This window comes from Scleropages formosus, chromosome 6, assembly GCF_900964775.1.
Source record: "Scleropages formosus chromosome 6, fSclFor1.1, whole genome shotgun sequence".
Lineage (NCBI taxonomy): Eukaryota > Metazoa > Chordata > Actinopteri > Osteoglossiformes > Osteoglossidae > Scleropages > Scleropages formosus.
Window position 1 is genome coordinate 10,820,865 of NC_041811.1, and position 25,496 is coordinate 10,846,360.

At 41.2% G+C, this 25,496-nt stretch overlaps 1 protein-coding gene across 2 annotated transcripts in view; it reads right to left on the reverse strand.

Moving 5' to 3' along the window:
- astn2 (astrotactin 2) overlaps positions 1–25,496 on the reverse strand; it is a 327,163-nt gene that overhangs the window by 209,574 nt on the left and 92,093 nt on the right. For both annotated transcript variants that reach the window (XR_003797747.1, XM_029252720.1), the window contains exon 3: positions 15,755–16,151. Coding sequence is in view for 1 of the 2 variants with exons in the window: in XM_029252720.1 (XP_029108553.1) it covers positions 15,755–16,151 (397 nt within the window). In the remaining variant the exon portion in view is untranslated. The remainder of the gene's footprint in view (positions 1–15,754; positions 16,152–25,496) is intronic.

Genomic DNA, 25,496 nt, shown 5'->3' on the forward strand with positions numbered 1-25,496 from the left:
GCTGTGTTACAGAAACGTTCTAGATTGGTAAATATAACTGAGCAGATGTTCTCGTGTCTAGGCAGCTTTTCTGCTCTTCCTTGATTCGACAGGCTCACAACCTATCATGAGGTCGAGAAGGACAATCGTTAACACCGTTAATGGAAAGTATGCTTATTAATGTTAATGCTAATTTGTGGCTAAAGGGTAATTGGCAGCGGTCTCCAGGCGACAGTTTTATCAATTTAGCTCAGTATGTTGCGAGCCCGCTCAGTTAATGGTCAGACAGGGACTGGTCCGTGACGGCCTCCCTTGAACGCTCGTCTGCAATTCAATGCTGTTGCATTGATTTCTGTGTGCAACATCTATTTACAAGATGCAGATGTAACACAGGTCTTCCAAAAAGCATGAAGATGCAGCTTCTAGCTAAAGTGTGTGTGATTAAAATGTCAAAGTTATTGGAACTGTTAGCACTCAAATTTTATATTAAGTCTTCAAATTACAATCTGGTAATTGTGTTCAAAAACCAGTGTGAAACATTAACTTTTGTAAAATCAATACTTGGGCCATTGCCAGCGCTGTCATCCAAAGCGACTTACCCATTTTACTAGAGCAATTCAGGGTAAATACTTTGTTTAATTCCACTGCAGCACACTCCATCCTGCGGTTTGTGTCAACCACAGCATTTACATGTATTCATTTAGCTGATGCTTTTTCTCAAAAGTGACTTACAATGTTAAGCTACACAAGCTATTTATCCATTTTTACAGCTGGGTAATTTTAACAGAGTGATTTAAACTAAATGTCTTCATCAAGGGTACTACAGGCGGAAATCAAACCTGTGGGTCCAAAGGCAGCTATCTAAGCCTACTAACTAGTTAGCTGTAACACTACCTGCTAATAAATTCTGTAATAAATATCTGGAAAAAGTAGCCTGTTCTTAATGTATTTGTGAGTTTGCTTCTTTTGCCATACCTGAGTTGTTTTTATAAAAGAGGAACATACAGTATTTATCATGTGACTTGAGTACATAAAGAATAAGCAAAAACCTTCAGACAGCAACTCAAAAGCCAAGACCACCACCCTGCCTGATATTTAGGTGTCTGTAAAATTAGCATTACGTATCCATAATACCTGAAGGCTGGTAATAAGAACAAAATGAGGAACATGAGCAATTTTATGGGATGACTTAATCAACAACAGGCATAAAAATTTTGAAAAAAATATGTTTCATATAAAGTTTGAAATTGGTTAATTAGAATGTTCTAAGTTAGTAAAGGGATAAAATAAAATTAAACTATTAAAAACTTTTTTTAAAAATTTATATATGCCTATAAATTTACCTTTTAGAACTTTAGATGTGAATAAATCAAGCAACCTTTGCATTATTAAGGTTTCATTTAGTGGAGAAAAGTGACTTTGGACTTAAGAAACTGAATTACAGACTTTTGGCCCCAACTGGTTGGTGGCTGGTGGTATTGTGGTACGAATAGCTGCCTTTTACTCCAGAGGTTGCCAGTTTGATCCCCATCTCTGCCTATAGGGCCCTTGAGCAAGGTGATTGCGCTGCAACTGTTCCAGTACCTTCACCTGGTTGGATGCCTGGGTACCTAGTTGTGGCCCTGTAATGGTCTGATGTCCCATCCAGTGTGTGCTCTCACTCCAACTCCTTCAGCCTTGTGCCCAATGTCTCCAGGATAGGCTTTGGCTTTGGCTTGCTGCAACCCCACTCAGGACAAGTAGTTAGTGAAATTGATTGATTGGTTGGTCCCAGTTGTGTTTGGAAAAAGAGGAATCCCACACACACATTGTCTGAAACTGCTTGGCCCAAGCAGGGTCACAGTGAACCAGAGCCTAACCCAGCAACACAGGGTGCAAGGCTGGAGGGGGAAGGGACACATGCACAAGGGGATGCCAGTCCATTGCAAGGCACCCCAAGCAGGACTTGAACCCCTGACCCACCACAGAGTAGGATCTGGTCAAACCCACCACACCACACCACACCACACCACCATCCCACCACCCCCCTAGAAGATGAATCAGTGTACTTCTAATAGATATTTCACTCTCATGAACAAGTATAAAAAGTGATTTCAGTAAACCACACAGTAGGAGGTGAAAAGACTCATGTTCCTGCACATTTACATCTCTTTTTGACTTTTATCGCTCCCGTTCGTTTGTCAGATTTACTGTGGCACTGCAAAGTGGATGCCTGCCAGAACGTTCCGTCTCAGCCGCTTTACATTTATACCGCATTTTGATGGAAAGTTAGCAACGTGTGAAGTCGCTCTTTCGGGGATTGGAGCGTGACACTAAAGCAGAGACAGATCACAGCTCCTTTTCAAACAGCTGGTGGCCTTTGAATGTGTTTCACCACATATTTGCTTCATTTCAGTTGGCGTGAATTTATGGACAACGTTTTATAGGCCCAGTGCCAGCAGCCAGGCCAAAGAAATATAAATGGATGTCTGTGACAGCAGATCAGTACGATATGTCCCCTTGTCTTAATCTTCGTGCCTTTATTGTACAGTTTTCACTTAACTTCTCACTGTCAATGTGCTCTACTCCCCGAACAGCAAGTCTATTTATACCACTCATCTTCCATTAAATGCCATGGCAGAGGCCATCTCTAGGTTTTGGATCTCTGGACTTTTCTCTCACCTCATATCTTCTATAGCATGAGTCTAGAAGAACTTAACAGCTGGAGTGTTTAATAGCCAAATAATGCAACCCATTCTGATTATTATTAGGACTGTTTTGTTTTGTCCTAATCTCGTAGTAGTAGAAATAGCAGTAGTAATAATAATAATAATAAAAATGATAATAATAATGATAATAATAATAATAATAATAATAATAAGAAGAAGAAGAAGAAGAAGAAGAAGAAGAAGAAGAAGAAGAAGAATTTGGGAAACTGAATAGTTGGTATATGTACACTCTGCCTCACACCCTAACCTTCCAGGAAGGGCTCCAGACTACTGGGAGTCTGCACTGGTTAAGTGGTTACTGGTAATGGCTAGAAGAACACTTGGTAATCATTGCAGTCCTTTTCAATTACACCTTGGAATTTGTTCTAAAATAAGCACTGTCAAATTGCCACTGGTGGAATTTCTCACCTGGTTCCATCTTCATTAACACCACAGCCACCCTTGACGTTTTAGATGTAGGAACAGGGAAAAGTTGCTGAACAGGAAATGGGTGACTGGTGACATCGGTGTGATTTCATTATCAATTCCTTCCTTTGCAGAAAGTGTGGAATGACTTTTCTTTGACCACTGTGGATATGGATTCCCTCTCCTTGTGTTTTCCCTGCTTTTCGTTTTTTGATCAGTCAGTCAGACGCTATCGGTATCCATGCATGATGAACATGGCCTCAGTGGGGAAGTGTTCAAGCAGTTTCTGCGGTGGATGGAGTGTTGCTGGACCCAGTCGGTCACTACTGCTGAGCTGGTCGTTTCCTCTACCATGGATTTCCCCAGAGGGTACAATTACAGCAGCATCAGCTGGAGCAAATGCATTTATATAAATTTGTCAACACTGATGTCAGGAAAAGGACATCTGCATGACAGGAATATTGATTCCCGCATTACCCTTACTTTGTGAAAGCACACTGTGCTATGCTTGAGATCACACTCACAACAAAATATTAAAAACTCCCCAAGCTCAGTTTTTGATTTTCGTATCCTGTGGCATGAAACTTTGAAACTGTGAATCCCAGATTAAAATGTACATTTCCATCTCCTTATGAAGAAAAAAAAGAAGATAATGTATTTTGCATGGTCAGCCGATTGTGAGAAGCTCAAAATTCATTCGATGAGTTCTATTCCAATCCTGTTCTTAAAGCCGTCCTTTCAGCATGTTAGTGAGAAAGCTATGCAACATTTTTAAACAGACTTAAAACAGGAAAATAAAACACTAAACAGAAAAAAATGCTGCTCATCCTGCATGTCTCTGGTCAATGATCTGGATTCAAAGAACACCTCTGAACCTGTTTCTGTTTTTTCTATCTCTTTTATTTATTTCTGCCACCCAGTCTTCATTTGAAAAGCCTCCACTTATTCTGTCTCTACACTTATTGGGAAAATAAGTAGCCAGCCAGCGAAGCAATCAATGCTTCTCTATGATAACAATGACTTGAGAATTTCTAAGGAACGGGCAGAGGGAAATAAAAAGGCAAAGAAGAGTGCCGTTACATTTCAACCCTTGCAATTAACACGTTTTGTTTTAAATTAGCTAAAAGCGCACATTCAGTGTAGCTAACCAATGTGCTTAGATAAAGAAAGAAATTAAATGGAAGCAATATAAGAGCTTGGTCAGTTTTTAAGATCGTGGAGCCTATAAAGGGATTCAACTGTTGCAAAGTGAGCCTTGGGTGTGCTCTTTAATGCAGTACTCATGTCTGATAACCTTTAAAGACTCAGTGGGCAGTTCTTGGGAATCTAGATTCATGTCCCTGTAGGCTTGAGGGGTTTCCAACTCATACAGCTTGGAGCATGGCCTGGATTTTGGGTCATGCGACCATGTTAAATCAACATGTCTGTATGGTCACCTGTGCCTAGTTTCTCCTAGCTTTGCAAGGTGGACAAACACACTCCTGTGCTCCTGTTCCTGCATCTGCCTTGTAAATCATTAGTTAAGATCTATTGATCAGCCCCGCTTCTCATGAACGAGGGGTCACTAATGGGGTCCTGGGCAATTCCCTTTGTTGCGCCGAGCCGTGGAAACATTTAAAGACTTTCCTCCGGTACAATTCTGTCTCACAAAGGAAGCCTTCAATTAAACGTCTAAAATGTGAGGTGTTTTTTTTCCTCTCTCTCTCTAAAACTTTGAATTAAACATTCATTTTTAACAGGTGTGCAGAGCATGACACTGTAGGAGATGGGGCTGACTACAGAGAAAGGTATTAGTGGAAAGGATAACACAAACCGTCAGATCGTTTAGAAAAAAGGTTTCAGATGCTTTCCTCACATCACTTTTGCCTGTCATTAGAAGCCAGCATCAGACTTGGAAAACAGATGTTATGAAACACCTAATTGCTAATTGGGTGTGTTATGTTCTGGATTTTGCCTGTTATTGTCAAAAACTATTAAAGCACCAAGCTAGTGGCTCAGGAGATAAACTGAAAATATCTAGCTTGTAAGCTGTCTATCTTCTGGAATGACGAGCTCCTGCTTACACATGCTGCCATGTCCTGTCTTGTTCTTCACATTAGCCACACCTCCATGGGTGGGACAAGCCCCGCCCTCTGTGTAAATGCTGGCACTCAAAATGACAAGCAACTGTAATTAAAAACAACAATAATTAGATGGCTAAATACTCCTGTACTCCAATTATCTACTGTAATTCAATATGGCAGCTGCAACACTTCCTCATACAGTGCGATGAGATTAATTTCCTAATTGGGCTTTAAAAGATAAATCATCACTAAACAGAACATGGAACACTGATGATTCCCTCAAAGCAAAAAATGGGGAAAAAATTAGCGTGTGTAATTGACTAGGAGCAATGACTAGCATGTATTCATATAAAAGGACCTATATGGGAAATAAGCAGTATATTTTATATTTGGCTAAAAAATACAGATTGTAATTTTCACCATATTTTGGTAATTTGGGTTGAATATGGGTTTATTTTTGATAATATGGCTTAAATGTACAATATCTAATCCTAGGGGGGCGCGGTGGTGCAGTGGCACAGTGGCACAGTTGGTTGGACCAGGTTGAACCGGGTCCTCTTCTCTGGTAGGTCTGGGGTTTGAGTCCCGCTTGGGGTGCCTTGCAGCGGATTGGCGTCCCATCCTGGGTGTGTCCCCTTACGCCCTGAGTTGCTGGGTAGACTCCGGTTCCCCGTGACCCCAAATGGGACAAGCGGTTCTGAAAATGTGTGTGTGTGTATCTAATCCTAATGATCATTAACTTCATAGTGCCCCTTTTACAATACTAAGCATTAAACAATGGGTCAATAATAATAATACAGCAAAGGTACAATATTCCAACATAGCACTAAATATTATTATTGTTGTTGTTGTTTTTGTATGTTATTACCATCATTATTTAAAAAAAAAAAAAAAAAAAAAAAAAAGCTTTCCTACACGATATTTTCCAGAAGATAACATTGTTAATTCAGAGGTTGCACTTATTTCTAAACTTCTTGTCTATGTTCCCTGAAGCACGTAAAAGTTGACACAAACCAAGATAGCAAAGCTGCATCTCTGACTGAAATACAATGCAATACACACATGATGCATGGCTCCTTAGACCCAGTGTCTACAAACAATAGATGGAAGACACCAGCCAGCCATGCTGCACTGACACTCCGTAATTATAGGCGCATGTAAAAGCAGGACTATACCAGAGAGGACATTATGTAGATGTCATTCACAGGTATCAATTTATCTGTGCCAGAGACAATGGAATGTGAATAAATTACAATAATTTTAATGCTGTTTTAGGAATCAAAAGTTCAAGGGACACTTGGTTAGAGTGTATTATTCTTTTCACCCAGTTTGCTTCACTGTATTCTGAATTTGCAGCCAGTCAGAATATTTTATAGCATATAGTAAGTAAATAAGTAAATAAAAAAATAAATAAAATATAGTCAGCACGTTCAGCCGGCATATAACAGGCCTCCTTTAGAATATGGCAGAGTCCGCAATCTCAGCTTGATCTGCATGTGTAACAGGGGTGTAAAAAAGTAGGACAGAAAGAACACGCTCCCGCTCAACCGCTTCATTTCATTTCATGGAGAGTATGTGCAGAATTACTCTAGCTCATTATAAACTACAGGGTCACTTTGCTCCAGTCCTTCTGTACATAAATATGTAGATGTAGAGTGCCAAATCATGAGACAGTTATGAAAACTGACATAACACAGCATGCTTGCAATTATAGATCCAGCACTACTAGTCTATGGTATTTGTGTGTGTCCTGCATCTTCACTGATTTTACTGACTCATAGTGGATTTAACACTGCTCTTTATTACCCTTTAGCTAAATATGTAGTTGGTTATGCCTTTTCCAGTACTTTTAGCCAAAGCAATTTATGTATTTTAACATTTACAACTCCTGGAATTTCTTATAGTATTTATTGAGGTAATTTGGGATAAGTTTCCTTCACTAAGGTAAAACAAAATTTCCACAAATTCTTGAACCTGTAATGTCTTGGTTAGTTTGTTCTATTGTTGCAGTGTCTGGTTGTAGAGTAATTGGTGAAAAAAGTCTGAAACTTTGTCAATCGTGACTAAAAATCCAAACACAATAGAGAAAACTACACAAAAGCAGGCAAGCAACAATGCAGTGCTCTGTTTGGCTACTGAAGAAATCTATTATTGATTTTGCTATGCTCAAAATGAAGACTGAGCTTTATTTACCATAACGACTATGATTCTTTCGAAACACAAGAGTGATATTAGTTTTGTGCAAGTTCACAGCTAGCCCACACGAAAGGTCACATACATTTATTTTATTCTTTGGCTTTTTCAATCTGTTGGTATGCACTTTGGACTGAGTACAGTCTCCAAGAACATTTTGCCTCCAGCCTTTGGATGGGTTAGTCCTGTTTTCATTCCTCCAGGGTTACACAGATGAGCTATATGTGCAGATACTTTCATCTCTGAGCCCCATTAGCCTTGTAATGGCAGAGCGTATTCTGAACCCATGTGAATCATGCCCTGTCTTGGCCGGGTGGAAGTATCGACTCACACTTGCATTCGACTTTGGCTTTAGGAACTGGTCAAGAAAACAAAAAAAAAGAGGTATTTTAATTTTTGTTTTCTTTATGTCCTCTACAGCTAGATGTGCTTTTGCTTCACTTGCCATCCCCACCCCCCCAAAAAAAACAACTTCAGCACAATCAAGTACTATACTGCTATTAAGTATTTAGCTGATGCCTTTGTCTAACGTGACTTAGAAAGTCAGGCAAAGCTGGATAATTTTTACTCAAGCAAATCAGAGTAAGTATCTCACTGAGGTGTACTACAGCAGAAACAGGTCCTCAAATCGAGGACATCCATACCATCACTTTAACCATTACAGTACCTTACATCTCCATAATCTTCTAAAGGCTACAGATATTCTGTTAGTTCCACTTGTTGGATTTGCTTAATAATTAATACATGTTAATGTACTTCATAACTGTAATACATGTTTGTTTTTTGAGAATATTGTTTTAACAAATATATGTTGCACCCTTCAGATGTATATGTAACCTTCTATTTTAACAGGTTTCAGTGCTAATGAAGAGCAGGGGGATTTTACAACTGGAAATGGTTACCAGTAGTCCCTGCTCTTTGAAGTCCTTGCTAATTACGGTTTGATCATTATACACAGAAACGTGCTTGTCAAGACAGCTGCTTATTTCCAATTATTTCTTCTCCACGCTGGAATTTCAAACAGGGTTTGCTAGAAAGAGCTAAAAAGAACAGAATTAATTACTACATGCAACAAATGCACACTGCCTCATTGTGTTTGTCAGTTGAAGGAATTTGCAAGAACATTTTCTTATCGTACTAGTGTTTCCCTCAACTTGTTTGCTGCACCCTTTATCTACCTAAGGGCCAAATAATATAACTTCCCTTTGTTGCTTGGTTGGCTTTTCAAATTACGCCAGACTAATAGCCACCATGCTATTATGCAACGACAGCAGAAAGAATGGAGGATATCCTCCCTTTCAGGTGGGGGCATATGTTCTGATTAATACCTAATCCAGAATGTCAAATTTGTGCTCTGAAAGACGATGGAGATAATTGTTGAGACAAAGACGTGCACTGCTGTCTCTTATCTTTTGAGCATCCCACCTGTCTCTCTTACAGTCAAGTCAATCTCTAACCAGGGCTGACGCTGTCAAATATGGAGACTATATTGTTTTCATTTCAAGGGCACTGGAAGGTTACTGACAGACCTTTGGTTTCCTTCTTCTGCATAGTTCTTCAAGAAAGAAAGAAAAAAACATACCCATACTTCTTTACTCTCCATAACATTTACGATAAAACCTTCGGATATAGTTAGTATTACTTTTAACACACTGCTTATGAGGCGGGGGGCATGGGGGTGCGATGGCGCAGCGGGTTTGGCCTGTGCCTGCTCTGTGGAGGGTCTAGGGTTCGAATTCTGCTTGGGGTGCCTTGCGACGGACTGGTGCCCCATCCTGGGTGTGTCTCCTCCCCGTCCAGCCTTGCACCCCGTGTTGTTGGGTTTAGGCTCTGGTTCCCCATGATCCCGCTTGGGAGAAGCAATTTCAGCCAGTATGTGTGTGCTTATTAGGTGCAGCAGGTAGCACAGCAATAGCTGTGGCTTTCCAGAGAATGCACCAAGGTTCACATCCCTGCTCCTGCTTGATAAAAGTATGTATCCCAATTGAAACAGTAAGACAACACTGCTGTAAAAATTGGGAAACAGTTGTAAAGTTGACACAGTAAATTTGGGAGATATTTTTTTTTTGTACTCCCTTGTAAATCTAACACAGTAAGTTTCCTTGGAGAAAGGTGTCACCTGGTGAATAATAGCATTTATCCAAAATGACTGGTGTAGATGAGTTTTGTGGTGAGAATTTTACAAAAAGGAGAACCACTGCTGGAAAGTCATGTCGCATATTTCAGGCAAAAATCTGTAACCACTGAGCCACTTTGTTACAGCCCAGCATCGGATCTCAGTTAGTCTTCCCAGCTCTACCTGTGAACAGAGACAGAGAGACACATGCCCACAAACAAAATATTGCAGGCTTTTGGACCAAGGCCGTAACATACTTACTGTTCAAACACTGTTTGAGTACAAGCACCATGTGGACTCTGCATTTCACTAAACCTTCTAGTCACAGGATGTATTGGGTACACGGCCATTAAAATATTAATTATATACAATTTAAAACGTGTGTGTGCCCGTCAGCGTGTATGTGTGTGTGTGTGAGAGATCTTTCTACAAAGCTTCCACTGTTCTCCTATACACATCCTTTGGGGTAAAGCCGATTAGAACACAACATCCCTGTATCCCTGTGCCCTTTTCTTAGCTGTCACCTTGGCATTTAAGCCACGCTGATGTGTACGCGGATGGGTTTAAGACACGTCGCTGTTCTACACACAAACCAGATGCTGATACGAGAATGTTTTGAGGGGCTGCTGCAGGACTGTATCATGCTGTGGTTTAGTAACCGTCCATCACAGATCCCGAACCAGCTAGTCTTTGATGTAAACACAGCGCTGTCCGGAAATCCACCTTTTTATCCCGCACATAGCGGTATTATGAGAACATGTCTAATTTAACCAGAAGGAGAAGGCTTTACAGATCTAAATAATTGGACTGCTGTATTTTGCTTTGAGCTGCAAACAAACTGTGTGTATTTCTGAAACAGGGATTTTGCATTCCAGGAGGATGGTGTGTGTACGTGCATATTTCTGTGTATGTCATTTTAGCTGAACTTATTCCTAAGGCTTGAATGGTCTAATTACTAGTTACTTGTTTGTAGCACTTATAAGCACAAAAAAATATATATCTTCCAAAAAACAGCATAGTTAAAACAACTGGACTCAGAAATACTGTCTTTATTAGAAGAAAAAAAGAAAAAAAAAAGCAATTGTACTATTTCAGTAATTAACTGAAGAAGAAATTGGAGCAAAACCTACATACATCCGGGGATGTAAAAGGAGGTTGCATCGCTACAGTTACTACTGCATACAAATGTATTCAAAGAAGGACAAATTGTGGATGAATCCACAAATAACTCATTCAAGGTCAGGATGAGTTATTACAGGCGTCCTGTTGGAATAATGAGAACATGTCTTGCTAAATAACTTTGCAATTGTCAGCTCTCGGTTATCTTGCAGAGCAATTACAGGAAGACGGAGGAGCAAGAAAATGAACAAATGTCTGACCATTTCTGGTAAGAAAAAGGAAATAAGGCATAAATATTGCTACTGGTACTGATAAACAGAAAAATCAAACGAATGAACTACCGAAGTGGCGAGAGAAAAATATTTTCCAAATGAGGTTTCAAACAGGTACTGGTGCCTCACAGCTGTTGTGCTGTGGATTTGGACATTGGGTCAGACCCCTTTAGTCTGCTCAGAGTTTCCATGTCCTATCTGCAATTGGATTGGTTTCCTCCAAGTGCTCTGGTGTCCTCCCACAATCCAGAAACATGTGTTTTATGTGGACTGATGACTCTAAACTGTGATCCACTCCTTATGCTTCCAGGATAATCACCAGACAGTCGGGACGCTGCACTGGACAATTAGTTATTGATAATGGATGAATGGGTGGTTTCTAAGCAGATTTGCATGCCTAACATATATTTGTCATGGCAAACAGAGGAGGCGGAGGAGGCAGGACCCGAGTGCAGGATGGTTTATTCAGAGCCAAAGAAGTAGACGTGTTCTCGTGGTCAAAGATGGGCGAGTGGTCGGTCGATCGGCAACCTAAACAGAGGAGAGGATCTGAAGTCGCGGTCGGGAACAAGGCAGGCGGTTGTTTACCAGATAGATGTGGAGCAAGATTGGGGAATGATGAGGGATGGGACCCAGGAAACGCAAAGCGAGTTAAGTTCCGTTGGAGAATGCAGAGGAGACGGTTTTCTCAGGTAAGATTCCAGAGCTGGGAAGAGGCTGAGAAGTGTCTTTTATAGCTAAGTGCTCCAATTAAAGCCAGGTGTTGCTGGTTGAGGTGGGGGTGTGTTAGTGACAGTATTTCAGTTGTGAATTGCATCTCTGGCCACAGTTCATTTTGGTTGCATGAGGTCATATAGGGTCATATATTGCCAACAGCACCCTAGTGGGAACTCAGTCACTCATGAACCAGAATCAGAATTCATTCTTAAACCTACATTTATATTTATTTATTTAGCAGATGTTTTTTCTCCAAAGCAACTTCCAATGAACTCTATGTACTGTAGTGTTATCAGCCCACACACCTTATTCACCAAGGTGACTTACACTGCTAGATACATTACTTACAATGGGTCACTCATCCATACATCAGTGGAACACACTGTCACTCACACACTATGGGTGAACCTGAACAGCATATCTTTGGACTGTGGGTGGAAACCAGAGCACCTGGAAAAAACCCACGTAGACATGAAGAGAACATGCGAACTTCACACAGACTGAGCGGGCATCAAACCCATGTCCTCTCGCTCCACCCAGGTGTTGTTTGTCTTCCATATATTCTTCCCAATTTTCCTTCTTCTTTAGCTCACCTACTGACACCAGACCTCTGGGTTCACACTTATAGATACTACTGCTGGAATTAATGTTGTGTGTTATATAAAGTATTGTGTGGCTGCCCAGGACAAGTCCAGACCCCAGAAGTATCCTTCCAGGGAAATGAACACCCTTCAGTCAGTGGCATTTTGCTGTCTGCCTGTATTTGGAAATGGGAGCATCCGTCACAGAGCTAGCATGTCCAAATCTGCCCGCCTTCCCACGTGGAACTGCGGCTCAAGGCCTCTCAGCAGGGGTTTGGGTGTTCAAAATTGCCTTCCTGCCCCTGAGAGCATGCACAGTGGGTTGGGGGAAGGTGGGTATTGGTGGTGTGACAGTTTAGAGAGTGTGTGAGATTTTCCCTAGAGGGATAATAGCACATTCGGCCGCACTGAGTGTGGCAGAAGAATCGTACGGCCCAAGGTTCGACTGTGACTATGTCAGGTGGGAACAGACATGCAGGCAAGGCTCTGGGTCAAGCAGTAGGCGTGTGTTAGTACCTCCTGTCGCTCGCAGCCATTCCCACCTCCTGCATCACTCTTGTCCTTTTAATCATCCTTCCTATCAGACCGCCACACCTTCAAGGGAACTCAGCATCATACAGTAAAATTGGCAGCATTAAATCAGCCTCAAGAAGAGTTCACACTGTTGATGCTTGTTCAAACCTACTCCCCTCAGAGCGGATTTAAACTTAGTGGTCCTCCAGTGCCGAGGTGTGATCAGCGTCTCCAAAAGGTCCAACCTGTTAGTTCTGGACGCACGCCATGGTGCTGTCAGCAATTTTGATGTGCAACGTTCCCACAGCAGCGCAGTTCGATTTTCACCTCTGCAGGCCGGAAGCGCAAACAGGTTGGGCTGCGTTTGTTTGGCTCACGCACGAGAACTCTGTAGCTGGATATTTTTATTTGCTGCAATGCTATAGTCTGGGCATCGGGAGTTAATTAAGAGCGAATCCTCTCCTGCAGAGCGAAACGTTGACTGATGGTAACTGACGTCTCTGAGCTGCAGCATGAAGCCCGTGATCTGCAGTTGAGTTATGGGCCGCTTGATGTATTGAGCGGCCCATCGATTGCCCGCCTGGAACGGGAAATCACAGCACTCGAGACAACGGGTTCCTTCATCTGAAATATTGTAATAAACAAATACATGACTCAGAGTTCCACTCCAGCTTCGGGGGTTTAAATCTCTCCAATAGTTTCCTAACTTTTCTCACCAGACAGAAAAAAAAAAAAAAAAAAAAAACACATGCTTGGTATGTGGGATTAGATGCAAACATATGTAAACTGTATGTGTCAATTCAGGTTCAGCTGCATTGCTTGAAAAATTTGCAGCACATAATAAATTGTTTTACTTTGAAGTAATGATACTGAGTGAATGATTAGTTACTGGAGGTCAGGATATTTCAGATGTTTCTGGATTTTTTTCCTTTGTTTTTCGAGCTGCTTTACATTTCTTAAAATTTTTCATCTTACACCAACACACTGCACCACCTGCTGCCCCCTAGGAAATCATTGATTGATTAGAAAATCACTCCCCTTTGTAAACAAGTGGGCTGTTTTCATACAGCTCTTTGGACTTATTTCCAATGCATCAACCCACGCGCTCAACCCTCTGCTTCTCGAAGTCCACACTCCGCACTTGGTTTTGACATCACAGTGGAAATAACTACAGCGCTGAAAATAAACTGTGCAATCCCACCGGCACTGCTGAATAATTCATGGGCCGAAATGGAAAACATTGCAAAACACTCTACAATGGAACCGGATAGATTAAAGAGTGTGGTCAACACCCAAACATTAAATTTACCTAATCATTTAATATTGGTATAAAGGAAGTGGTTTAAGCCTGGGATAGGGGTGGATAAACAGTTGTTTCAGATATAAGAAGGGCAAATGCCAGGCATTAGGGACGGCGAGTTAAACTTTATGATGCATAATTTAAGATGACACGAATAGCACTTAAACTGAAATGTTGCTGTGAACCAGGACTTCTAAATTATTGACAACAAACCTTCTGAAGGCCACAATTTGAGCCTGACATTTTTGCTGGCGGTGTGGCGGAAATGCAGCGGTTCGGAACGCTCGGCTGAAATTAGGCGTGGGTGGTCTTGCTCCGGGGTTCGACGTGAACTCAGGTGCCGAGGTGCAATACCACCTTGCTCCAAAAGGGGGAGAATGTGTTTTGCGATAATTATCGCCTCTAGCAACACCAGCTGTATCATTCAACAAATACTTAGTGGCTATCAAGGATTCATACCCTATTCAGTTAAAATCCTTCGTGAACAATATGCACAATCCCTCCAATATTTCTTTTCTTTATTAACAGGACTGTTTTCTCTTCGGCAGTTTATCGGAAGGTGAATTCTCCTAATCCATACACTGATCTATCCGTCACTGCAAAACAATCAAACTTGTTTTGAAAGCTGCCTCTGTACAAAAGGTTGATCGAATAACCTCTAGCCAATGAAAGTGGAGCCCAACCAAAATTGGAAAGGTAGGCGATTGGTAAGTTTTAGTCGATATCATGATTAAATACCAACCGTCTGTCATTTACACAACACCCATATGACTTGTGGCATCAAATCAAGGGAAACATTGCTCTTTGACTGATAATATTGACATTTCTCCATCAAGCCAGCAGGCATTCTGCAGTTACCACACGAAAAAAGTTCTAGCTCTGACATTGATCTCATCTAGAGTGTCTCAAGTGATGAGATAAGCATTTTTTTTTCTAGAAACTACAGACATTTTCAGTGCAGAAGTGTGTACATGTTAACAGTAAACATTTTGAATATTGTCACAAACCCTTATTTTTCAGTACACCAAGCATCTACCTCTGACAAATGATGTAAAAAATACATTTAGTAAATTAAAGTGTGCATAAATTTCTGAGACACGTTGAATGAGATAAGGTTCTAGGCAATAACAGGAGCAAATGACAGTTCCATGGAAGAAGAGGCTCAAAATGTACAAAAACACTGGAAACCTTCCTCACACGGAATAATATTTTATCATCAACAGTTAGGTCAAATACACACACACACATTTTCTGAACCGCTTGTCCCAGACGGGGTCGCGGGGAACTGGAGCCCACCCGGCAACAGAGGGCGGAAGGCTGGAGGGGGAGAGGACACACCCAGGACGGGACGCCAGTCCATCGCAAGGCACCCCAAGCGGGACTCGAACCCCAGACCCACTGCACCACCGCGCCCCAGTTAGGTCAAATAATGAGTCACTATTTCTGGCATATGCTTTCTGGGATATTTTGACAGACCTGAGAAAGATAAAAAGGGTTTTCAAATTTGACTCCACACCAACATGTGGGGCACAGAGTTGGGGCTCTCTAGTAGTTTTATGGGTCGACAGAAAAAAAAAAAAAAAAAACAATTATTACGAATAAATTGCTTATCTAACACATTTGTTCAAAATCCTTGGCGATTTTACCTATTAATAGTTGGATGGAGAAATTCAGGATTGAACCCCTGGTCAACAGATCCTGTCCTACAGATCCTCTCCCATGACTTGAACTGGTGATCTTCTGTGAACCTAATCATCATACAGTTGTCCAAAAGAGTACTGGTCTCACCTCTCTTGTCCAAGCTGAATTGGTGGTTCTCCTGCCCCCTTTCTAGACCATCCATGGTGTGGGTGGTCTGGCTGCTGAAGTCCTCTTCCACCTTGCCATCAGACAGCTGGTCGAAGTGCTGGCCACCCTGCTCATCATCCTCAGCATCGCAGTCATCCAGGATGGGTGTCTCACGGATAGGCACACCGATGACAGAGCTGTGCGGTTGCAGTCGGGCACCGCGGAAGCTGTCACGGCCCTGTGGGCCCAGCAGCACTGACGGGATGTAGTGGATCTCATGCGTAGCCTCAGTGCTGGCACTCTTCTGGGGTGCGCGGCGGCGTCGGCACCAGCGATTCCGGGTGTACAGCACCAGAGCGAACAGCAATATCACCAGCAGCAAGGCAATCAGGCCTCCCTTAAACACAGAACAGCAAAATACAGCCTTAGTTATAACAAATACATATTGAAAAACCTATGGTAGCATTAACGGTGGTAGCACTGTGGTAATAATAAAAGTCTAATTTATATAGCTCATTTAATTTTTATTGTTTGAGACAATAAAGTTTACGTTTTACAGTTAATATTAAATATGAGGCCTTTTACTAAATCACATATTTGGGACATTACAGATGAGAGCCCTCTTACATTACATAGCTAAGGCTCCAGAAAAGGCTTGACCACTCTCACTCTCATCATAGTGGTAAGCCAGAATTTCAGTTTTGCTATTTCTCCACTGGCATCATGAGTCTCTCAGTTGTCAAATGACCCAAACACAGATAGACCAAGCGATGACCTTTTAGGACATAAACTAAAATGTAATGAAATGCAACAAAGCCATTAAACAGATATTTATTTATTTGACTACAATAAATCACACCAATCTGGATCACTTCCATACTTTACAGGCTTTTGCACAGTGTGAAAAATGTATTTGTCCTAGATTTGATACATTTATCTCTGCATGATTTTCTGAAGTATTGCAAGGTCATTACACACTGCCCCCCACTATACCCCTCAATGCGTACGGTTGAAATTTATCACAATCTCATTTTTTTTTAAGTTGTAAAAGATCCCAAATCAACCACATGGTTATCTCTTGTTGTTAAGCTTTTGGTTAATTTAACTCTCTCCAAATCACAAACCGATCATCAGCTATTTTAAAACAAGTGAAATATTGTATAGCAGGCCTCAAGATAAACGGCGGGATAAAAACAACAACGCACAGGCGGTCCGCTCTCCACCTGCTCCATTCTGTTCCAGCCATCTGGACACCAGAGGAGCTGTTTTCTGGTTGGCCGACTGTCTGAGCAATCAGAAGCCATGGCGCCGCACTCGTTTTTCGGCGAATTAATTAGGAGCAAGTTAACCTGACATGCTAGGCCTGGTGACTGAACGGGAGGGCACAGTTGGGGGTGGTGCAGATAGTTCACCCGGGGAAACATTGATGGATTCTGTTGCAGAAATGGGTAAACAACCATGTGCTGAACTGGGTATTCTCCCTCAGCGCAAGGTACATGCACCATGTGCCGAGGTGGCTGCAACTGACTGTACCCAGCCTGACACGCAGCCTGGCACAGCAGGCAAATTTCATTTCTACCAGTATTGCCCCCAGAAGGGATAACTTACATACATCTGCTGCAAACCGCCTTCAGGACGATGGCAACATTGTCACGGACCTGGATCAGTTAAAGCCAGTACCCCGTTAAAGCACGGGAATAATTAAATAAGTATGCATGCATAAAATATACTGGGGCTACAAATTTCATTATTTGAGATTTTTTGTAATAGGTTACCCCACACACACACACACACACACACACACACACACACACACACCTTGTCCCAAGTGAGGTCGCAGCAAACCGGAGCCTAATCCATCACAAGGCACCCCAAGTGGGACTCAAACCCCAGACCCACTGGAAAGCAGGACCCGGTCAAACCTGCTGCACCACTGCACACCCGAATAGGTTACTAGCAAATTATTATTTTTTCCACACATTTGTGGTCATTAATCTGGCACTCTTGGATATAAAAATTTGTACTACAAAGTATAGTTTTCTTTTCTAACTAATTCAAAAAATAAATAATAAAACACAAATGCATCCGCATATGAGCTGCCCTACAGCAATGCCCATAATTAACATTAATTCTGAAATCATTTATTGAATATAAGACCATTCCGAATCTTCTCTCCAGATTTATGTGTGTATGTGTGTGTATATGTGTGTTTGAGATTGGGGAAAGGGGGATTTCGGACCTATTTCATCCGTGCCGCTCCCTGAATCGGAGATGCGGAGAAGCCATGGAGGCAGGCAGTAATCTGGTTAATCAGGAACAGTCAACAGCACAGAACTAATCTTGGTGTCTCTGCACCAGGAGACAATAATAAGGACCGGTCTGGTTTGCCATCAGAGATTAGTGGTGTCCAACGGTGCTCCAGCACCGAGACAAGACAGCAAGTCAGTGATTCGGGGAATTACTTTCTGTGGATTCGAAACAAAAGGCTAATATGTTCCTACAGAAAAATAGGAAAGAAAAAAATAAGTGAGAAGCACTGACTTCAGTTCCCATCCATTAATATTTTCTTTTATTCATTCATTTGCTAAGCCATTCATGGATATAATTATCTGGTAAATTTACCATAATGTGTATGTAGATTCAGCAAGTGAGTAGTCTAATTTTCTATTTCAGGGAGAGAACATTTGCAGATGCGACTGCGGCACGCGTATCACCAGTTGAGAAACTAACTTTAAAGTGCTTTTTGCAGTTTCTATTAGTTGTACGCATCACTTTGATTATTTTTATTATATTCCCCGTGACCTCGTATGAGACAAGCGGTTCAGAAAATGTGTGTGTGTGTTACAATCTTAGTCTACACTTCAAAGCGCTAGATGGAGACTTGTAAGTCAACGTACAAGCTAAAGATGCAAAAACCTATTGATATTAAAAAGAGGAAATACAGCACAGAAGCAGCTGATATGACGTTTTTGGGTGCAAACATTATTATAATCTTTTATTCATTGCACCAAAGCAACTTAAAATGTTTAGGGATTTATAATTAATTACGCATTTATACCAATGGGTAGTTTTTTTTTTTTTAATTATACCAATTTAGGGTAAATACTTTGACCAATGCTCCTTAAAGTATAAGCTGGAACCACTAACCATGACATGACCTGACATCTTGACATTTTAATTGGTCGAACAAATATAGAGGCACCATTGTGTATTCCCTTTTTTTCTTTAAAAAAAAAGTCCAAAGTTCTACCTGTTGGTGAAAATGTTGGTTAAGTAACTTGCCACTAGGGTATTACAGCAGGTAACCCTGGCAGCCTTCAGACCGCAATGTAGTGCCTTTATCCTAAAATTTAAAAAAAAAAAAAAAAAAAAATCCCAATAACTTTATGACTGTCAGCTTCGTAATTTAATTTATGTTTTATAAGCACCTGTCTCGCTGATTTATTCCATTTTGAAGCCCACGTTGTATCACTGCATGCAGCAGCTGGACAGTGTATTACACATGAAACTGAAAATAATCAAGGCAGAGTGTGTCAACAACATCCAGTTCAATATCGACCTGTCAAAAGGCAAGACGACCTGTCAGGGACTCGGGTCCGACCGCCGCTCACTAAACTCACTAATTAGCACAGAGTCTGTTTACTAAGTGCATCTCTTCAAAGCTGAAGCCCGTCGGGCGGAATCGGCGACTCCAACATGACGGCGCTAATGGCTGTGCACGTCTTCTAGGCTGCGCGTCTCCCGCGCTTCCATTGCTATGGAAAGTGGAGCGGAACGGGGGAAGGCGTTCCTCGGGGAGAATCGCGCTGTCACGGGTGCTTGCCGTCTAGGTTACAGCTGGAAACAGAAGCTGAAATTAGAGCCTTTCAAAGCAGCACTCCCCAGCCAACCTCCCTCCAGACCCGCTGTTTGCTAGGACACAGGGGTGTACCGATTACAGGGTATGGAGGAACTGATGGTGGCCAGTTGGCTCTGGAATCAACACAGATCAGGGTTGCGTTGTGTTTGATGATGAGGGTCATCAGTCCGAGACTATATAGGCTTAAACATGTAGCAGTCATACATGAGTTTGATTGTACTTTTAATTATGATTTTATTAAAGAAAGCATGGGCTTCCTTCCACAGTTCAAAAAATTGTGCTTCGGGTGCACTGGTGATTCTAAATTGCCCTTAGTGTGTGTGTGTGTGTGTGTGTGTGTGTGTGTGAGTGAAAGAGTGTGTTTTACTGCCCTGTGATGGAACGGCACCCAGTCCAGGGTGTATTCTACCTTACGCTGTGCTTCCAGGATAGACTCTGGGCCACTTCAGCCTTGCAGTGAAGTGTAACGGATGGATGAAATTACAGAAATAAGCTATGGCCATCGTATGAACAGCAGCACATCCGCTGTTTGATATGAATTTTCATTGCAAAAATAACAATTAATCAGTGATTAATAATTTGATGAACATTCTGACAAACATCACTATGTAATGAAGTCAGGAAATACAACTTCTGATTAACACTGCAGTATTAATAACACTAATTATACATTTGAACAAAAGCAGCTGGTTAAGGTCCTTTACTGTAGTGACTTACCACGTCTGAGCCATGCAACCTGCAATTGAAACACATTCCCAGATATCAATAGGCATTTAGAGATGTGCAGAACCACATGATGACTTTAAGAAGCATTTCTTGAATGTACAACCTTCAATTTTAGGAGCAATCCATGTCACTGGATGTTTATTTTCATTCCTTTTCAGTGTTAAGTGGCTTTCTGAATGCAAGAAAGCAATCGCTTCTGCCTGCTGTCATGTATTATTTTTAATATGTTACATGGCATTGGGGGCCTTTATGTTAAGTGTTTCTAAAATAGTCTGTACAATTCAGAATGCAGAGGTTGTCATGCCAGCTGCCAGTTGCGATTCTTGACATATTGTTTATGGAGCGTTGGTTATTATTTTTTTCTATCTTTAATTAAGTCCCATGATACTTCCAGTTTGCATAGCAACCAAATATAATTCCCTAATAACCATGCATCATTGCACTCTCATTACAGGACCAAATTAGCGCTGGTAAGGCAAGCTCCTGTGCAATATGGCCTCACGTGATTGTTGCATGATTTGTCGCTTCTGCGTGAGTGGCCTTTTGCATGACATTTTGAGAAACTTTTAAGTTAAAGTAAAATCGAGCTCTTGGGGCGAGAACATGGTGTTAGATTGTAAATTGATTATTACCTGGTTGTGGTGAAGACGACTATGGTGGAAGGGGGGGATTAACAACAAAGGTATAATGTTGCTTCTCAGAACTTGACAACACTGTAATTTTATATTTATTTTACACCACACACATAGATGTGCACACAGATCATAGTTTTTTTACTAATATCAGTTGTTGCATGCCTCTACTTCCCCCCTGTTGTATGCTAAAAGCTTGGAGGCAACATTTTGGGAAGGTCACTATACAAAAACAAATTGAACTGTACATAAATAATTTGTGAGAAGGGGGAAAAGACACCACTAGAATTTTAATGTCCTGGTACTTTGGGCTAGGTAAGTGTTTGAGATAAATGAATACAGTATAACACAAATGCCTTGAAAACAAAATATATCTGTAGACCCGTCACAGTTTCTGCTTTTTGACTGTGTTATTGACCTCTATGTATCTGATGCCATTGTGCAAGGTAGTGTCAGATAATCTACCTACAACGGTTTACTCATTTATACAGTGGGACAATTGGCTTTGACTAAAAGAAATAAGGCAACAATTTTTCAAACACATAATTCTGACACTTTCAAAACACAGTTGCAAAATTATTCTGCAGCCTGTAATCTGCTGTTTTTGTCTTTATCAGAGGTAAGGTGATTGGACTGTATACAGAATATCTCTGTGGTGTGGACTAGTAATGAAGTGGCTATGAGTGACCGTAAATGAACTGTAAACCGTTTCTCCTGCTGGAACATGATAGCAGTGTCAGATAACTGCTGGCATTAACCTGTTTACTTGAAATGGATTATACGCTTGGCAGATGGTGTTATGAAAACTGACTACAAAGCATACAATTATACATGTTTATCCATTTACGCAGCGGAATATTCACTGAGGCAATAAATGTTAATTGCCTTGCAGAGGTTTTGCTCCCAAAATCGGAGTCTGTAAACTTTTCATTAAGTCCAGTTCCTTAAATATTATACCACCTGCTGAAACCACAGTCCCAGATCTCCCCAAATCCTTCTCCCATGTAAGTTATGAAAGAAGCAGAAATACATTTAACGTGCATTTGAATCCCAGTTCACCGGGGGGAGCCTTAAACGGGTTTGGAGATTCCTACCTGCTTAAAATGTGCGAAAAAAGGCACAGTTGTTTCTTTAAGATGGCAAAGACATCTCAGATTATTATTCTTTAGGGGCTAAACAAAGTGATTAGCATAGGGTATCTAATCACACCCAGCCATATGGTAATTAAAAGATGTAGATCTGACTACAACAATTGAGATAAAAGAAGCAAAACCAAGTTCATGACAACTGGGGGATGGTTTCTATGACCGGTTTTTCTATATCTTCCAAACAGAAAAGAATGTACAATGTCAGGGATATGCCATCGGGCTCTGAATAAACACCTGTCGGCTGGGGAGATGAACTCTTTCGCAGGTCGGTGGAGCACAATCGCTGACAATGTGTGCCTGTCTTATCATTTCCTCTGATGTTGTTGCCTCTGCTGCAGCTGGTTCACCTTCATAGGAGGACAAGTGCGTAATGGAATTTCCCACTGAACTCGATCCACATAAGGCTGCAGTTGCAAAGGTTTGATTGTCACACATATGTGGAGTACACATACAGTACATGTTGATAAACAGCTAGAAATAAAAGGGCCAGTGGATGCCATAGTAGTTAGTCCTGGTTTTCTTGCAACCTGAAGTTTATCGGTTGAAATCTGCACTCCTTATGAAATACCCTAAAGCAAGGTACTCTCTCTGAACTGATACAGTAAAAATTATCCAACTGCATAAATGGGCAAATCAAAGTTATCTAAATTTAATAGTCCCTTTGGAAAAAGATCTAATAAAACTGTAATAAAATGTACAATGTAATAAAACATGTCTACTCAGATGGAGTTTTTATATTCAGTATTACTTATAGGGTTGTGTATGAGCATATGTAACAAGTATATGTATGCATAAAAGTGTTTCTATTGTGTAAGTACGCTCATACACATCTCTGTAACTAAATGACACACACACACACACGCACACACACGCACACACACACATACTGTCTGAAACCACTTGTCCCAAGCAGGGTCGCAGCAAACCAGAGCCTAACCCGGCAACACAGGGTGTGGGTCTAGAGGGGTAGGGGACATGCCCAGGACAGGATGCCAGTCCGCCAGAGAGCAAGACCTAACCAAACCCGGTGCACCACCGCACCCCCTTCTATAAAATTTATTTAATGAATTTCCTTTAAAAAAATCTTTCTTTCAAATAATACTTCACAGTTACCCTATAACATTGATGTTCTTCTGTATATTGACCATCAACAAAAAGGAATTTGTCTTATGTTTAAAAATGGAATTCGTTTTATGTACACAACTGGCTTTTAAAATCATCTTAAAATCTTATTCACATATATTATTGGATACTAGATCTTTCTGTATGGGGGTGTAATGGCACGAGAGGGTCCTGCTCTCTGGTGGGTCTGGGGTTCAAGTCCCACTTGGGGTGCCATCCAGGGTGTGTCCCCTCCCCCTCCAGCCTTGCGCCCTGTGTTGTCGGGTTAGGCTCCGGCTACCCGCGACCCCGGATGGGACAAGCGGTTTCAGACAGTGTCTGTGTGATCTCTCTGTGGGGTGGCACAGTGAGTAGCACTGCTGTCTCACAGCACCTGTGTGGTGTGAGAGGATGTGGGTTTGATCCCTGCTTAGTCTCTGGGGAGTCTGCATGTTCTCCTCATTTCTGTGTGGGTTTCCTCCCACAGTCTAAAGACATGCTGCTCACGTTTACCCATAGTGTGTGAGTGACAGAGTGCGTGTGTTCCACTGAATAAGTGACCCATTGTAAGTAGTGTACCTAGCAGTGTAAGTCACCTCGGTGAATAAGGTGTGTGGGCTGACAACACTACGCAGAGTTCATTGGAAGTCGCTTTGGAGAAATCATCTGCTCAATAAATAAATGTAATGTATGTAGATGTACTTACTATAGGTTATATGTATTAGTGGCTGTGGTGATTAAAAGACAAACAAAATCGCTACTTATGAACGCACACAATGTCTAGAACCGCTTGTCCCAAATGGGGTCGTGGCAAACCGGAGCCAAACCCGACAACACAGGGCACAAGGCTGAAAGGGGAGGGGACACACACATTTCAAGTCCTAAGAGATTATTGTTGTAACCCTCAGTCAGGTACACAGCTTCTGTTTCCACAGTAAAATATTTCTAGCTGTGTAAGAAACTAAAGCTACGCTCAGTTGCTTAACTAAGTAAGCTGTATAAGCGGTGTTAATAAGTCACACAGTCAAAATAGTAATGACAGTTCAACAATTGAGTCTACAGGTATTAAACACTGTAATACCTGTATATCTTAAGAGCCATTTTCCTCACAGTGAATCACAAATCTGCAAACAGAAAGAGTCGCCACTGTTTTTCTTTGTGCTTTTAAATCCGATTAGTCCGAAAAAATGCAAGGAGGGTGAATAGAAAGAGGAGCGTTCGGCAAAAAAATAAATAAATAAATAAATAAAAATAAAATAAATAGATAAAAACAGGCTGAATTATGTGGGTGGTGAAATCGGATGGAGTGACTGCAAGAGGAAAGAGGAGAAGACCACTTGACTCTTGATGGTTTCTGTGTGTGCGATTCATCGTGTTCACCTATCATTGGACCTAATGGGGAAATTACAGTGGAAAAGGTGTGGTAGAAACCAGGAGAGCTGCAATGCCATGGGTCATGTGTCACAATGGGAAAAAAGTAGCAATTTGCAGAACATTAATCTGAACATCGGTGTTAAGATTACATCTCCTGAGAAGGAGGGGAAGGGCAAACAAACTTGTTAATTAATGTCTCTCGCAGGTTCGGGAAATGTTGGAATGGAGCTGACAAAATGCGTTGATGCGGTTTTTGCACGCTCTTTAAATATTGAAGTGACAAATTCAGTCACTGTGAGATATCAGACGGAAACTGGCTAATTAAGAAAATTTACTTGGATTCATGTGAGCTGTAGTAAAAAAAAAAAACGGCTTCTTTTCAATTAATGCAAATAGCAATGCTTTTTCTGGAGCCTGTTTCACCACATATGGCATCTGTGCCAAAATTACAACTGCTCATCTTGACTTGGAAATTCATATCCTTGGCGTTTCATTATTTCGCAATTATATGTGTAATAAGAAAAAATAAACAATATAAAAAAGAAACAATTCCACAGTTCAGTGTTAATGAACTGTGAGTTCTAATGCATTTCGCACAAGGAGAATAACTTTTTACAGTCCAAAATGGATGTAAGATCAGCCATTGGGAGTGTAAAATGAACCATTTCAGAATCCTAAACCTCAAACGTAATCCTGTTTTCACTATTATGAGTGCAATATCTTGTTTTGTCAGCTGGTGAAATAGTACTGTATTTTTTCTATTTTATCAGAATACCCTAAGCTAAATAAAGAAAAAAAAAATTGCCCAATACAAGTTAACCTTCCAGCTTCAATACCCTTGACTAGCTTACGTAACAGATTGTAGCTATCAGATAAAAACTGTCCTACCACAGTACATTCTG